Genomic DNA, 13198 nt, shown 5'->3' on the forward strand with positions numbered 1-13198 from the left:
TGCATGGTGTCCCCCCTCCCCGCCATGTGCCACCGGTCCTGGCCTCGCACCCCCGGGGAGCTGGGACATCATGGGGGGGCCCTTGTGCATCATCACGGGACCCCCCATTCACCAAGACCCCCCCCCATGTACCAGGACTCCCATTCACTGGAACCCACCCCCACCCCATTCCCCCGTGCTCCGGGACCCCCATTCACCGGGGTCCCCCAATGCACCGCGACCCCCTCCAGTGCACTGGGACCCCCACCCCCCCATCACCGGGGTCCCCCCAGTGCACCGGGATCCCCAGTCATCGCCCCCCCCTGCTGTACAACGGGACACCTCCCATTGCATCGGGACCCCCAATGCACGGGCACCTCCTCATGCACCGGGACCCCCCCATGCACCGGGTCCTCCCCCCCCCCCCGTGCACCGGGACCCCCCAAACGCACCAGGACACCCCCCACCCCTCCCAATGCACCGGGATCCTCCAATGCACCGGGCCCCCCTCCCCCCCGAAACGCACCGGGCCCCCTCCCCGGCGCCCCCCCCTCCCAATTCCCGCACCAGGCCCCCCCGCTTCACCGGCCCCCCCGTTCAGCGGCCCCCGGTGCCCCCCGGTGCCCGGCCCGGGCCCCGCCGCAGCCCCGACAATCCGCCGCCCGCGGGCGGCCCCAGGGCGGGTCTGGGCTGGCTCCAACCCCCGCCGGGGCCGCCGCTGCCCGCGGAGCCTTTAATAAACTCGGATCGGTCTTGTAGCCCCGCCTTTCGGAGGGCGGGGCCGGAGGGGTGGCCAATGGCGGCACGGGGGGCGGGGGAGGTGGGCGGGGCCTTCGGAAAGATGGGGCGTGGTTCGGAACGGGGCGTGACTTCCCCGGGGAGGGCGGGGTTTGGGAGTGGCCAGTGGAGTGAGGCGGGGTCTGATCAAGACATGAGGGGCGTGGCTTAGGAGGGGCGGGGTTTACCAAAGGCTTGGGGGGGGCTACCGCGAGAGGGGGCGGGCCCAAGTACTAAGGGGGCGGGACTTGGTTGGGGGCGTGGCTTCCCTGGGCGGGAGGGGGTGAAGTTGCGCGAGGGGACGTGGGACAATGGTTGGAGGGGGCGGGGCCCTCTCTGTCCGAGGTGGGCGGGGCTTCCCGGGGCGCGGGGTCTCGGGGAGGGGGTGGGGGGCGCGAAGAGAGGCGGCGGGCGGGGCTTCCCTGGGCACGTCATCGCTCTGCCCCGCGGGGGGGCGGGGCTTCCCGGTGACGTCACTGCTCGGAGGCGCCGGCGGCCGGGGGTGAGCGCGGGGCGCGCGGTCACGTGACGGGACCGGGGTGGGGGGTGGGGGGGGATCCCGAGGGGTCCCGGGGGGTCCCAGGGGTCCGGGGCGGGGGGGGATGGGAGGCCCGGGGGGTTCCGGTCCGCGGGGGGAGGGGGCGGCGACGGGGCGAACCCGGGTGGGGAGGAATGGCTTGGCTTGGGGGGGGGGGGGCGCAGCGGGGCGGCCCCGGGGCTATAGGAGACCCCCCCCAAAGGGCAACGGGGCACCCCAAGGGGCAATAGGGCGCCCGGGGGAGGGCGGGCAGGGCACGCCATGGGGCAGGAGAAGTGTTCACGGGGCAATGGAGCACCTACGGGGGGGCAACAGGGCACCTGAGGGGGCAACTGAGCAGCCCGTGGGGTCCTAAAGAGCCCCAGGGGGCAACTGGATGTCCAAGGGGGCAACAGGACACCCCGTGGGGCAACTGGGCACCCAAGTGGGCAACTGGGAACCCCGTGGGGCCAGAGGGCACCCTGTGGGTCAGTAGAACAGTTCATGGGGCAAGAGAGCACCCCGTGGGGCCCTAAAGCATCCCATGGGCCAGTAAAACATTCACTGGGCAACAAGGTGCCCCATGGGGCAACAGGCCACCCATATGGGCTATAGGGCACCCCAAGGGGCAGCAGGGTGTCCGAGTGGGGGGCAGGGCACTCCACGGGGCAGTAGAATTGTTCGTGGGGCAACTAAGCACCCAAGGGAGGGGCAGCAGGGTGTCTGAGGGGGCAACAGGGCACCCTGTGGGGCAAGAGGGCAGCCCATGGGGCAGTAGAACAGTTCATTGAGCAACAGGGCACCCTGTGGGTGGGACAACAGGGTGTCTGAGGGGGCAATAGGGCACCTGAGGGGGCAACTGGGCACCCCATGGGGCAGTAGAACAGTTCACTGGGCAACAGGGCACCCTGTGGTCACTGGAAAGTTCAAGGGGCAACAGGGCATCCCATGGGGCAACAAGACACCCTGTGGGGCAACAAGTACCTGAGAGGGCAACAGGGCACCCAAGCGGGCAACAGGGCAACCGGGGGGGCCCTAAGTCACTGCATGGGGCAGTAGAACATTCATTGGGCAACAGGGCACCCAAGTGGGCAACCGGGCACCCCATGGGGCAATAGAACAGTTCATGGGGCAACAGGGCACCTGAGGGGGAAACTGGGCACCCAAGTGGGCAACCGGGCACCCCATGGGGCAGTAGAACAGTTCAGGGGGCAACAGGGCACCTGAGGGGGCAAAAGGGCACCCCGTGGGGCAGTAGAACAGTTCAGGGGGCAACAGGGCACCTGAGGGGGCAAAAGAGCACTTGAGGGGGCAACCGGGCACCCCGTGGGGCAATAGAACAGTTCATGGGGCAACAGAGCACCTAAGGAGCCAGCAGGGCACCCAAATGGGCAACTGGGAACCCCATGGGGCAGTAGAACAGTTCATTGGGCAACAGGCACCTGAGGAGCCAGCAGGGCACCCAAGTGCGCAACCAGGCAACTGTGCACTCAATGGGGCAGTAGAGCAGTTCATGGGGCAACGGGGCACACAGAGGGGCCCTAAAGCACCCCATGGGTCAGTAGAACTGTTGATGGGGCAACAAGGAACCCCATGGGGCATCAGGGCACCCGAAGGGGCAAGTGGCTGCCCCCACCCCTTGTGACGGCCGTGTCCCCGCAGGCTGGTGGCGGGGAGGATGGCGGCAGAGGGGTGCCGGGTGCAGATCTCCTTCCCCCAGCACGCGGCGGCGCTGCTGGACTCCCTCAACCGCCTGCGGCTGGAGGGGAAGTTCTGCGACGTGGCCGTCCACGTGGGCGGCCGCATCTTCCCGGCCCACAAGAGCGTCCTGGCGGCCGCATCCCCCTTCTTCCACGACAAGCTGCTGCTGCAGGATGGGGGGCGCCTGCTGCTGCCCCCCGCCATCGACCCCGATGCCTTCGAGGGGCTCCTGCACCTCATCTACTCGGGGCGCTTGACATTGCTGTTGGAGGCCCTGCCCGGTCATCTCTTGGTGGCCAGCGGTCTCCAGATGTGGCACGTGGTGGATCAGTGCTCGGAGATCCTGAGGGAGTTGGAGGGCGGGCTGTGCCGGTGGGCTGGGCAGGGTAGCGAGGTGACATCATCGTCATCGAGTGGCTGTGGTGGTGAGGCGGCATCATCATGGACCACCCGTGGTGGAGATGGGTCTTCCTGTACCACCCATGGGGGAGATGGAGCGTCATCATGGGCCACACGTGGTGATGGGTCTTCGTGTACCAGCCATGGTGGAGATGGAAGATCATCATGGACCACCCGTGGGGGAGATGGGTCATCATGTCCCACCCGTGGTGGGGATGGAGCATCATCATGGCCCACCCGTGGTGGTGATGGGTCTTCATCATCCTCGTGGACCACACGTGGTGGCGACGGTTCATCATGTCCCACCCGCAGTGGTGATGGAGCGTCCTCCTGGTCCACCCGTGGTGGCGATGGCTCTTCATCATCATCATGGCCTGTGTGTGGTGGCGACGGCTCTTCATGGGCCACCTGTGGAGGTGATGTAGCGACGCCATCTTTCACCAAGGAGGGGGGCGAGGAGGTCCTCAAAATCCGTGTGGCCACTGACGTGGCACCAGCGGCCACATCGTCCCTGAGCTCCCTCCTGAAGGACACCGGCGAGGAGGTCCTCAAGATCTGTGTGGAGGAGGACGAGGAAGAAGAGGAAGAGGAGGAAGAGGGCGGCCATCGTCCCACGGACGCCCTCCAGATTGTGCTGGAGGAGGATGAGGAGGAAGACGGGGCACCCAGAGACACACACGAGCCCCCCAAGATCTTCTACATCAAACAAGAGGCGGGTGACAGCGCCGCTGTTGAGGGCCTCCTGCCGGCGGCAGAGTTGGCCGGGGGCTTCGCGCCGGCAGAGGTGAGCTACGTCATCCCGGCCAGTGGCGGTGGGACGGTGGTGACGAGCGCTGGCACGCTGGTGACGAGCGGTGGGGCGGCCGTTTTCCCGCAGCCCTCCTGGAAACCGGTGGACCTTCACGGGAACGAGATCCTGGGCCGGGGACAAGCTCTCCACGCCCCGGTGAAGCTGGGGGCGGCCCCCGATGGCAAACGCTTCGGTTGCCTCTGCGGCAAACGCTTCGCCGTGAAGCCCAAGCGGGACCGGCACATCATGCTGACCTTCAGCCTGCGGCCCTTCGCCTGCGCCGCCTGCCACAAGCGCTTCAAGCTGAAGCACCACCTGAGGGAGCACATGAAGACCCACGACGGGGCCGGGAGGGCCTGCGAGCGCTGCGGCCGCCGCTTCCGCCTGCGCAGCGGCCTGGACAAGCACCGGCCCCTCTGCCAGGGGGCTCGCTGGGGCGGGGGATGCTGGGCCTGCGACTGAAGGGGCAGGGGATGGGGACGAGGATGAGGGGCCTGGTTCAGGGGGCTGGGCCCAGTTCAGGCTCCGGTCCCAGTTCAGGGTCTGGTCCAGGTTCACATCTCTGGTCACAGTTGAAGCTCCAGTCCCAGTTCAGGCTCCGATCCCAGTTCAGGGTCTGGTCCAGGTTCACATCTCTGGTCGCAGTTGAAGCTCCAGTCCCAGTTCAGGCCTCCGATCCCAGTTCAGGGCTCCGATCCCAGTTCAGGGTCTGGTCCAGGTTCACATCTCTGGTCGCAGTTGAAGCTCCAGTCCCAGTTCAGGCTCTGATCCCAGTTTGGGCTCTGGTTCTAGTTGAAGCTCCAGTCCCAGTTCAGGCTCCGATCCCAGTTCAGGCCTCCGATCCCAGCTTAGGGCTCCGGTCCCAGTTCAGGATCTTATCCCAGTTCAGGCTCCGATCCCAGCTCAGGGCTCCGATGCCAGTTCAGGGTCTGGTCCAGGTTCACATCTCTGGTTGCAGTTGAAGCTCCAGTCCCAGTTCAGGGCTCCGGTCCCAGTTCAGGGTCTGATCCCAGTTTAGGGCTCTGGTCCCAGTTTGGGCTCTGGTTCTATTTGAAGCTCCAGTCCCAGTTCAGGGCTCTGGTCCCAGTTCAGGCTCTGATCCCAGTTCAGGGCTCTGATCCCAGTTCAGGGCTCTGATCCCAGTTCAGGGCTCTGGTTGCAGTTGAAGCTCCAGTCCCAGTTCAGGCTCCGATCCCAGTTCAGGCCTCCGATCCCAGCTTAGGGCTCTGGTTCTAGTTGAAGCTCCAGTCCCAGTTCAGGCTCTGATCCCAGTTCAGGCCTCCGATCCCAGCTTAGGGCTCTGGTTCTAGTTGAAGCTCCAGTCCCAGTTCAGGCTCTGATCCCAGTTCAGGCCTCCGGTCCCAGCTTAGGGCTCCGGTCCCAGTTTGGGCTCTGGTCCCAGTTCGGGCTTCGCTCCCAGTTCAGGGCTCCCGTCCCGGTTCAAGCCCTGTACTGGTCCGGGTCCAGCTCCCAGTTCAGGCCCCCCCAGTTTGGGTTCCAGTCCGCGCCCCCATTTCCCGCCTCCAGTGCAACACCAGCCAATCAGCGCACGCAGAGCCGGATCGCGGCAGCCAATGGCGGCGCGTGGGGCGGGATGGCTGTTGCCATGGGGATCATGCTGCGGCCTGGCCCGGTCGCCTTGGCAACGGGTGACCATAGCAACAGGAGCATAGTCCTCCTGCCCGCCCGCAGCCACCCCTGGGGACACCAATGTCCCCCAACCCCTCCCGGGGACACCCCTGTCCCCATGGGGACCCAGTGTCCCCCCAGCATCCTCTTGTCCTTCTTGGGGTTGTCACCCCCCTCTGTGTCCCCAACCCCCCCACACACCGTGGGGACACCCCTGTCCACAAGTGCCACCCCCAACAGGACACGGTGCCACCAGTGATGTCACCCCCCTGAACTTTAATGTGCTGAAACGACGTGAAAAAGGGGCAAAGCTGTAAAAAGAAATAAAGCGTTGGATCACCAGGATGGTGAGAACCAGTAAGCGACTGGGACAAACTGGGATGGCGCTGCCACCAGGGAAGTGACGCAGAGTGACGTGGTATCCCACCAGTCCTGGACTGGTCCAAAGTGGGATGGGACTGTCACCTCTGGGGTGACATGAGGTGCCACCAGTGCCAAACTGGGATGGTACTGTCATCTAAAGGGTGACGCATGGGGAGGTGGGGTCCCACCAGTGCCAAACTGGGATGATGCTATCACCTCTGGGGTGACACGGGGGGTCCCACCAGTGCCCAACTGGTCCCCGTTCCTGGATACGCCCTACTGCCACCTCCACCGAAGAGGTGGGAGGACACCTCAGTTCCTGCTGCCCCACTAGTGGGTTCTGGGTAGGTTGGGTCTCCGTGTCCACATCACGGTGGAGGTCACCAGTTGGGTCGGGATGGACTCACTGGGTTTCCCTGACGATCCATCAAGATTTCCAGGAGGAACCCTCGGTGGGGTTAGGGTTCTCCATCACATGAAGGTTCTGGGCTTTTTAGATGTTCTCCACGTCGTCTCCAGTGGTGACACCTCACCGGGTGTTGATGACACTCCCAGGAACACTCACTGCCCTTTCCGGGTGAAGACTTCTCCAGGGATGAAGGTTCCAGACCAGCTGTCCCTGTGTCCATCCAGGAGCTCAACGGTTCCTTGGGAGGAAGAAAGACGACCAAGGTCTTGGGTCACACATGAGTCTTCCCCATGTCTTCCTCGCCCAACCCCATGTCTTCCTCACCAAAACCCCGTGTCTCCCTCTTCCTCGTCCAACCACGTCTTCCTTGCCCAACCTGTCTTCCTCTTCCCTGCCCAACCCTACGTCTTCCTCTTGCCCGCCCAAACCCCATGTCTTCCTCTTCCTCACGCAACCCGACATCTTCCCTACCCAACCCTATGTCTTCCTCACCCAAACCCCGTGTCTTCCTCTTCCCCGCCAAACCCCGTGTCTTCCTCGCCCAGCCCCACGCCTTCCTCTTCCTCGCCCAAATACCGTGCCTTCTTCTTCCTCGCCCAAACACCGTGCTTTCCTCTTCCTCGCCCAACCCTACGTCTTCCTCTTCCTCGCCCAACCCTACGTCTTCCTCTTCCTCGCCCAACCCCTACGTCTTCCTCTTCCTCGCCCAACCCCTACGTCTTCCTCTTCCTCACCCAACCCCTACGTCTTCCTCACCCAAACCCCATGTTTTCCTCTTCCCCGCCAAACCCCGTGTCTTCCTCGCCCAACCCTACCTCTTCCTCTTCCTCGCCCAACCCTACCTCTTCCTCTTCCTCACCCAACCCTACGTCTTCCTCTTCCTCACCCAACCCATCGATCGTACCCCTCGCTGCTCCAGGACACGCGGCATCTTCTCTTTTTCCCTTCTCAAACCTACACGAAACTCATCATTCACCAAATTCCTGCCAAATATTACCCGGATCCGTCCAGCGGCTCTTGATCCAGGTGAAATCCCGCCTGGATGTCACCATCCCTAATTATCTATAATTAAATCCTCTCCCTTAAATTTTTCTCCCAGTTGCTCCCTCTGGCGCGGAGCTGGTGTCCCCTGTGTCCCCCCCTGTGTCTCCCCAGGACACACGGCATGAGCTGCGTTAGCCATAACCTGAGCAGGAGCTGAGTGACATCTGGGAAGTGACACGTGGGTCACACCAGTGCCAGACTGGGCCAAACTGGTCCCTTCCCCACTGGCTGGGGCGGGGGGGGTGACTCACCTGGATGCCTGGGTCCGCAGTGGGGTCAGGGGGGGTCCCCGCTGTCCCCATCGTCCCCGAGAATGGCGGCGCCCAGGGCCTGCAGCTGCATCACGAGGGACCCCAGCGCCTCTGAGGGGACATGGGGGACATTTAGGGCTGGGGGGAACATTGGGGAAGGCACTGGGGACATGGGGGGGCACCTAAGGGTGTCATAGGACATGGAACGGGACACTGGGGGGACACAAGGACACCAGGGGGGACATGGGGACACCCACAGGTGCCACATGGGTTGGACCTACCTCTGCCAGGGGGTTGCCCCATCCTGTCCTCACAGGAAGTGACCTGGGGGTGACACAAAGGGTGACATGGGGACAGCAGCCACCCCTGTCCCTGAGTGCCCCCCCCCAGCCCGGAGTCCCCCCATATCACCTCTTGTCACCCTTTCCTTGTGCCACCTCCCCATGGCTCCAGGTGCCCCACGATCCTTCTCCGTGTCCCCTGCATCCCCACCCATGTCCCCAAACCCCCTTACCTCGTCCCATGTCATGTTGTCCTTTGTCACCAGGCTGTGTGTCACCTCCTCAGCTGCCCCTGAGGCCACCACTGCAGGGACAGGGACAGGCCACGGTGGGGACAAGGCAGCCACCGCTCACCCACAGGGGCACAGGGTGGACACTGGGTCCCCGTTGTGTCCCCAGTGTGTCCCTTGGCACCTGCCTGGTGTCCCCTTCTGTCCCACCAGCGATGTCCCCTCCCTGGTGTCCTCCCCGCCAAGGATGTTCCCAGTGTGTCCCCACTCACCGCTGCGCCGGACACTGGCCATTGCCCCCGCCAGCAGATGGGCACTGCCTGTCACCTTGGCCACTGGGCTGGGGACAGAGTCACCATGTCACCCCCAGCCCCACAGGTGGGTCAGGGCCAGCAGGGTGGGGACAGTGTCACCAGGTCACCCTTGGGGTCCCCAAAAGTGGGGATGGGGTCCCCTGCCACCCCTGGGGTCCCAAAGTCACTCCCAGCGTCCCAATGTCCTCCCCCACCAGTGTCCCCATGCCACCCTTGGAGTCCCAATGTCACCCATGGGGTCCCCTCCCACTCTTGGGGTCCCCTCCCACCCTTGGGGTCCCCTGGTGTCCTTCAACACCCCCAAAGCGGACCAGGTGTCCAGGCCTCTCCCCCATCACTCACCCGTCCCCCACTGGGTTCTGCTGCCACTGTGGCAGGTCCAAGGCCACCACTGGAGCCACCACCTCTGGGGACAGGGAACAGGATGACACCAGGGTCACCAGCCCTGGGCACAGGGAACAGGGTGACACCAGGGTCACCAGCCCTGGGCACAGGGCAAGTCCAGGGCCACCCACTGTGGAGGAAGGGTGACAGTGGCATCGAGGCCACCCTGTCCCCATCCCCACATCCCCATCCCAGTCCCCATGTCCCCATCCCCTCCCTGCCCCTGTGCACCCTGTCCCCACATGTCCCTCCCCATGTCCCCCTGCCTTCCTTGTCCCCATGTCCCTCTGTCCCTACACCTCCCTCCCTGTGTCCCCTTGTTGTGTCCCCCTCTCTGTCTTTGTGTCCCTTTGTCCCCATCCCCTCCCTGTCCCCATGTCCCCCTCCCCTTCTTGCCTCTGTGCACCCTGTCCCTGTGTCCCCTTACCCCGCAGGACACGGAGCTGTTGTCCCGCCCGGTGCAGGCGGGCGCTGAGGGTGACCATGGTGCTGGTGGCTGCTGTCACCTCGGCCTCACGGGCTGTCACCACCCTGGCCAGCCTGGGGGACACGGGGAGGGACACAAGAACAGGGGGACGATGACACGGGGATGGGGTGAAATGGGGATGGGGGACACATGGGGACAGGGAGGGACGCAGGGACAGGAGCAGTGGGGACACTGGCGACCTCCAGTGTCCCCATCCTGGTCCTCCCCCCAGTATCCCCCAGATGCCCCTCAGTTACTTCCCAGTTGCCCCCTCCCAGCGTCCCCGGCCCCTCCCAGTACTCCCTCGGCCCCTATCCCAGTCCCCCCCCAGTCCCTCCCAGTCCCCCCCCAAGTTTCTCCCCATCTCCCCCATCACTCTCAGTGCCCCTCCAGTGTTCCCCCACGTTGTCCCCGAGTCCCTCCCAGTACCTGGCAGCTGCCTGGGCCAGTCCTCCCAGTGCCTCCTCAGCCGCCTCTGCCCGTCCCCGCTGCCGCATCACCTCCTGTGCCAGGCGCTGGGACAAGTGCCACCACGTCCCCAGCCTGTCCCCAAGCCCTCCAGTGTCCACAACAAGTCCCCACTCTGGACCACCTCCCCGGCCAGTTACTGGGATGCAGCTGACTGCTCACCAATGTCCCCAATGTGTCCCCATCGTGTCACCAACCCCTCGCCAGGCAGCCCCCTTATGATGTCCCCAACATGTCTCCACGTCCCCAAGCCGTCCCTGACGCATCCCCGTGTCCCCCGTGTGTTCCCCAGCACATCCCCAGTATGGCCCAAACACGTCTCCGTGTCCCCGTGTCCCCAGCACGGCCCTGTGTGTCCCCAGTGTGGTTCTTTGTGTCCTCAGTGTCCCCTCCCTTTTCCCAGGCATGACCCCAGCAGGTCCTTGTGTCCCCAGCATGTCCCTACATGTCCCTCATGTGTCCCCCCGTATCCCCAGCAGGTCCCTGTATGTCCCACACTTGTCCCCTCTGTCCCCAGCAGGTCCCCATATGTCCCACGTGTCCCCCCCGTGTCCCTGCTGACCTCGGTGTCCCGACGCTGCAGCTCGGCGGTGGCCGTCCTCTCGCGCAGGCTCAGCTCCAGCCGCGTCACCCGCCGTGTCCCCGCTGCCACCGCCGCCCCCAGTGTTCCCACCTGAGGAACCCAGGCGTCCGGGACCCCCCCAGAGGGAAACAGGTGACCCCTGGAAGGGACCCAGGTATCTGGGCACCCCCAGCCCCCCCCGACATGGGACCCAGGCACCCCATGGGAGGGACTCAGGAATCTGGATGTCCCCCAACACCCCTAGAAGGGACTCAGGAACCACCCCTGGAGGGACCCAGACATCTGGGCACCCTCACCCCCCCAGATAGGGCCCAGACATCCAGGTGACCACAACCCCCCCAGATAGGACCCAGGCACCCCATGGGAAGGACCCAAGAACCTGGATGCCCCCCAGTCTCCCCTGAAAGGACTCAGGAACCGCCCCCCCCGGGAGGGACCCAGGCATCCGGGAACCCCCAACCCCCCCCCCGCCGATAGTACCCAGACATCCAGGTCCCTGCCAGCACACACACCCTACCCCCCATGGGACCCAGGCACCCCATGGGAGAGACTTAGGAGTCTGGGTGCCCCCCAACCCCTAAGATGGGACCCAGGCACCCCATGGGAGGGACCTAGGAATCCAGATGCCCCTTTAGGAGGGACCCAGGAGTCCGGGTGGCCCCCAAGCCCCCCCAGATAGGACCCAGACATCCAGGTGCCCGCCAGCACCCCTCCCCTCTCCCCCTCATGGGACCCAGGAACCCCATGGGAGGGACCCAGGAGTCCAGGTGCCCCCCAAGCCCCCCAGATAGGACATAGGACCCCTCCCCCCGCCTCCCAAGATGGGATCCAGCCCCTGGGCCCCCACCTGCGCCCGCAGCACCCGCTGCGCCTCCTCCTGCACCCGCAGCTGCACCAGGAGGGCGAAGACCTTCTCCCGCCAGCGCCCCAGGAGCCTCTGCAGCCTTGGAGGGGCGACCGCCACAGGGACCTCGGGGGGGGGAAGCTGGGGGGAGGGGGAGGTGTGGGTGTCCCAGGGCACCCAGACCCCCCCCAAGCACCCAGGCACACTCCAAAGTCCCCCAATTCGTCCCCCCTAACACACCCGTCCATCCCAGGGGCACCTGAGACCCCCTCAGCACCCCAGAACCTCCCCATTGCACATCAGTGTCCCCCCCAGCACCCCAAAAGCCCCCACAGTCGCACCTTATGGCACCAAGGGGTGCCCCAACAGCCCCCCCCCCCCCCCAAGCACCCCACGCTCAGCACCCTGTCACACCATTGTGCCTCCAGAACCACCCTGTGGCACCTCAGAACCCTCCTCAGCAACCCAATAACCACCCCCAGGGACACCCTATGGCCCCCCCAGACCAACCCCGAGGACCCCTGCCCCTCCCAGCACTCCAGAGACCCCTTGCACCCCCCCACAAGCACCCTAGGACTCCCTCCCCATCTCCCAGTGTCACCCCCATTGCCCGCCAGGACTCCCTGTGGCACCCCAACCCCCCGCATTGCAGTCTCACAACACCCTAGGGCTCCCCCAGCACCCCAAGAGCCCCCCCAGTGGCACCCTGGGGGAGCCCCAAACCCCTCCGAAGCACCCTAGCACCCCCCTGGCCCACACCAGGAACACCCCAGGACCCTCCCACTACCCCTCAGGGTGCCCCTGGCACCCAAGGGGTCCCTCCCAGCACCCCAAAAACCCACCCTAGAAGCACCCCATGCCCCCCTGCCCCACAAAAGCCCCCCCAGCCCCACCTCGCAGCCCAGCTCTCGCTCCTGCAGGGTCAGGATGTGGCCGAGGGCGCTGAGCCGGGCCTGGAGCAGCACCTGGGCCTGGCACTGGGGGGAATGGGGACAGTGTGGGGACACTGCAGGGACAGGGGGCACGGGGACATGCAGGGGAGAGGGGATGTGGGAACACCATGAGGACAGGGTGACACCAGAAGGACATGGGGACATCCTGGGAACGCTAGATATTGGGACGCTGGTGAGTCAGGGGACATGGGGACATCCCAGGGACAGAGGGACACCCCAGGGACACCAGAGTGGCAGGGGGACATCCTGGGGACACAGTGGGGACAGGGGACAGGCCACCATGTCACTTCCACCACAGGAACACCCTGGGGTTAGGGGACACCCCGAGGACACCAGAGGGGCATGGAGACACGGGGACATCCTGGGGACACTGTGGGAGCAGGTGACATGATCACTATGTCCCCCTGACCATGGGGACGCCCTGGGGACAGGGACACTGTGTCCCCAAGGGGAGAGGACACAGCCCCCAGAGGACCCAGGCGCCAGGGCTCACCTCCTCCAGGGGCTGCTCCCCACCAGGCTCCGCCCCCTGAGCTTGGCCCCGCCTCCTCTCAGCCTCAAGCTCCGCCTCCAGATCTTGACCCCGCCTCTTCTCAGCTTTGAGCTCTGCCTCCAGATCCTGGCCCCGCCTCTTCTCAGCCTCAAGCTCCACCTCCAAGGCTTGGCCCCGCCTCCTCTCAGCCTCAAGCTCCACCTCCAAGGCTTGGCCCCGCCTCCTCTCAGCCTCAAGCTCCGCCTCCAGGGACCTGCCAAAGGGGACCCTGGTGTCCAGGCTCCGGGGATTACTGGGAGCACTGGGAGGGTTAGTGGGAGTTC

At 65.3% G+C, this 13198-nt stretch overlaps 1 protein-coding gene and 1 long non-coding RNA gene across 2 annotated transcripts; one reads left to right on the forward strand and one right to left on the reverse strand.

Annotated features, from left to right (window-relative positions):
- Window positions 1–2951: 2951 nt before the first annotated feature.
- On the forward strand, window positions 2952–4625 carry ZBTB9 (zinc finger and BTB domain containing 9). The gene is made up of 2 exons (XM_074164801.1): window positions 2952–3472; window positions 3533–4625. The coding sequence occupies exons 1-2, from the start codon at window positions 2952–2954 to the stop codon at window positions 4623–4625; spliced, it is 1614 nt and encodes a 537-aa protein (XP_074020902.1).
- A 1424-nt stretch (window positions 4626–6049) lies between these two features.
- Window positions 6050–8471, reverse strand: LOC141476191 (uncharacterized). The gene is made up of 4 exons (XR_012463664.1): window positions 8374–8471; window positions 8141–8183; window positions 7860–7970; window positions 6050–6802 (listed from the first exon to the last, which is right to left on the reverse strand). It is a non-coding gene; the product is annotated as an uncharacterized lncRNA (long non-coding RNA).
- Window positions 8472–13198: the final 4727 nt, after the last annotated feature.

This window comes from Numenius arquata, chromosome 28 (assembly GCF_964106895.1).
Source record: "Numenius arquata chromosome 28, bNumArq3.hap1.1, whole genome shotgun sequence".
In the NCBI taxonomy this organism is placed as follows: domain Eukaryota; kingdom Metazoa; phylum Chordata; class Aves; order Charadriiformes; family Scolopacidae; genus Numenius; species Numenius arquata.

Bases quoted from the DNA above. Each gene is read 5' to 3' on its own strand.
- ZBTB9 (XM_074164801.1), top strand. From the start codon at position 2,952: ATGGCGGCAGAGGGGTGCCGGGTGCAGATCTCCTTCCCCCAGCACGCG. The intron at 3,473-3,532 runs GTCATCATGGGC...TGGAGATGGAAG, and splicing joins ACCCATGGGGGAGATGGAGC to ATCATCATGGACCACCCGTG.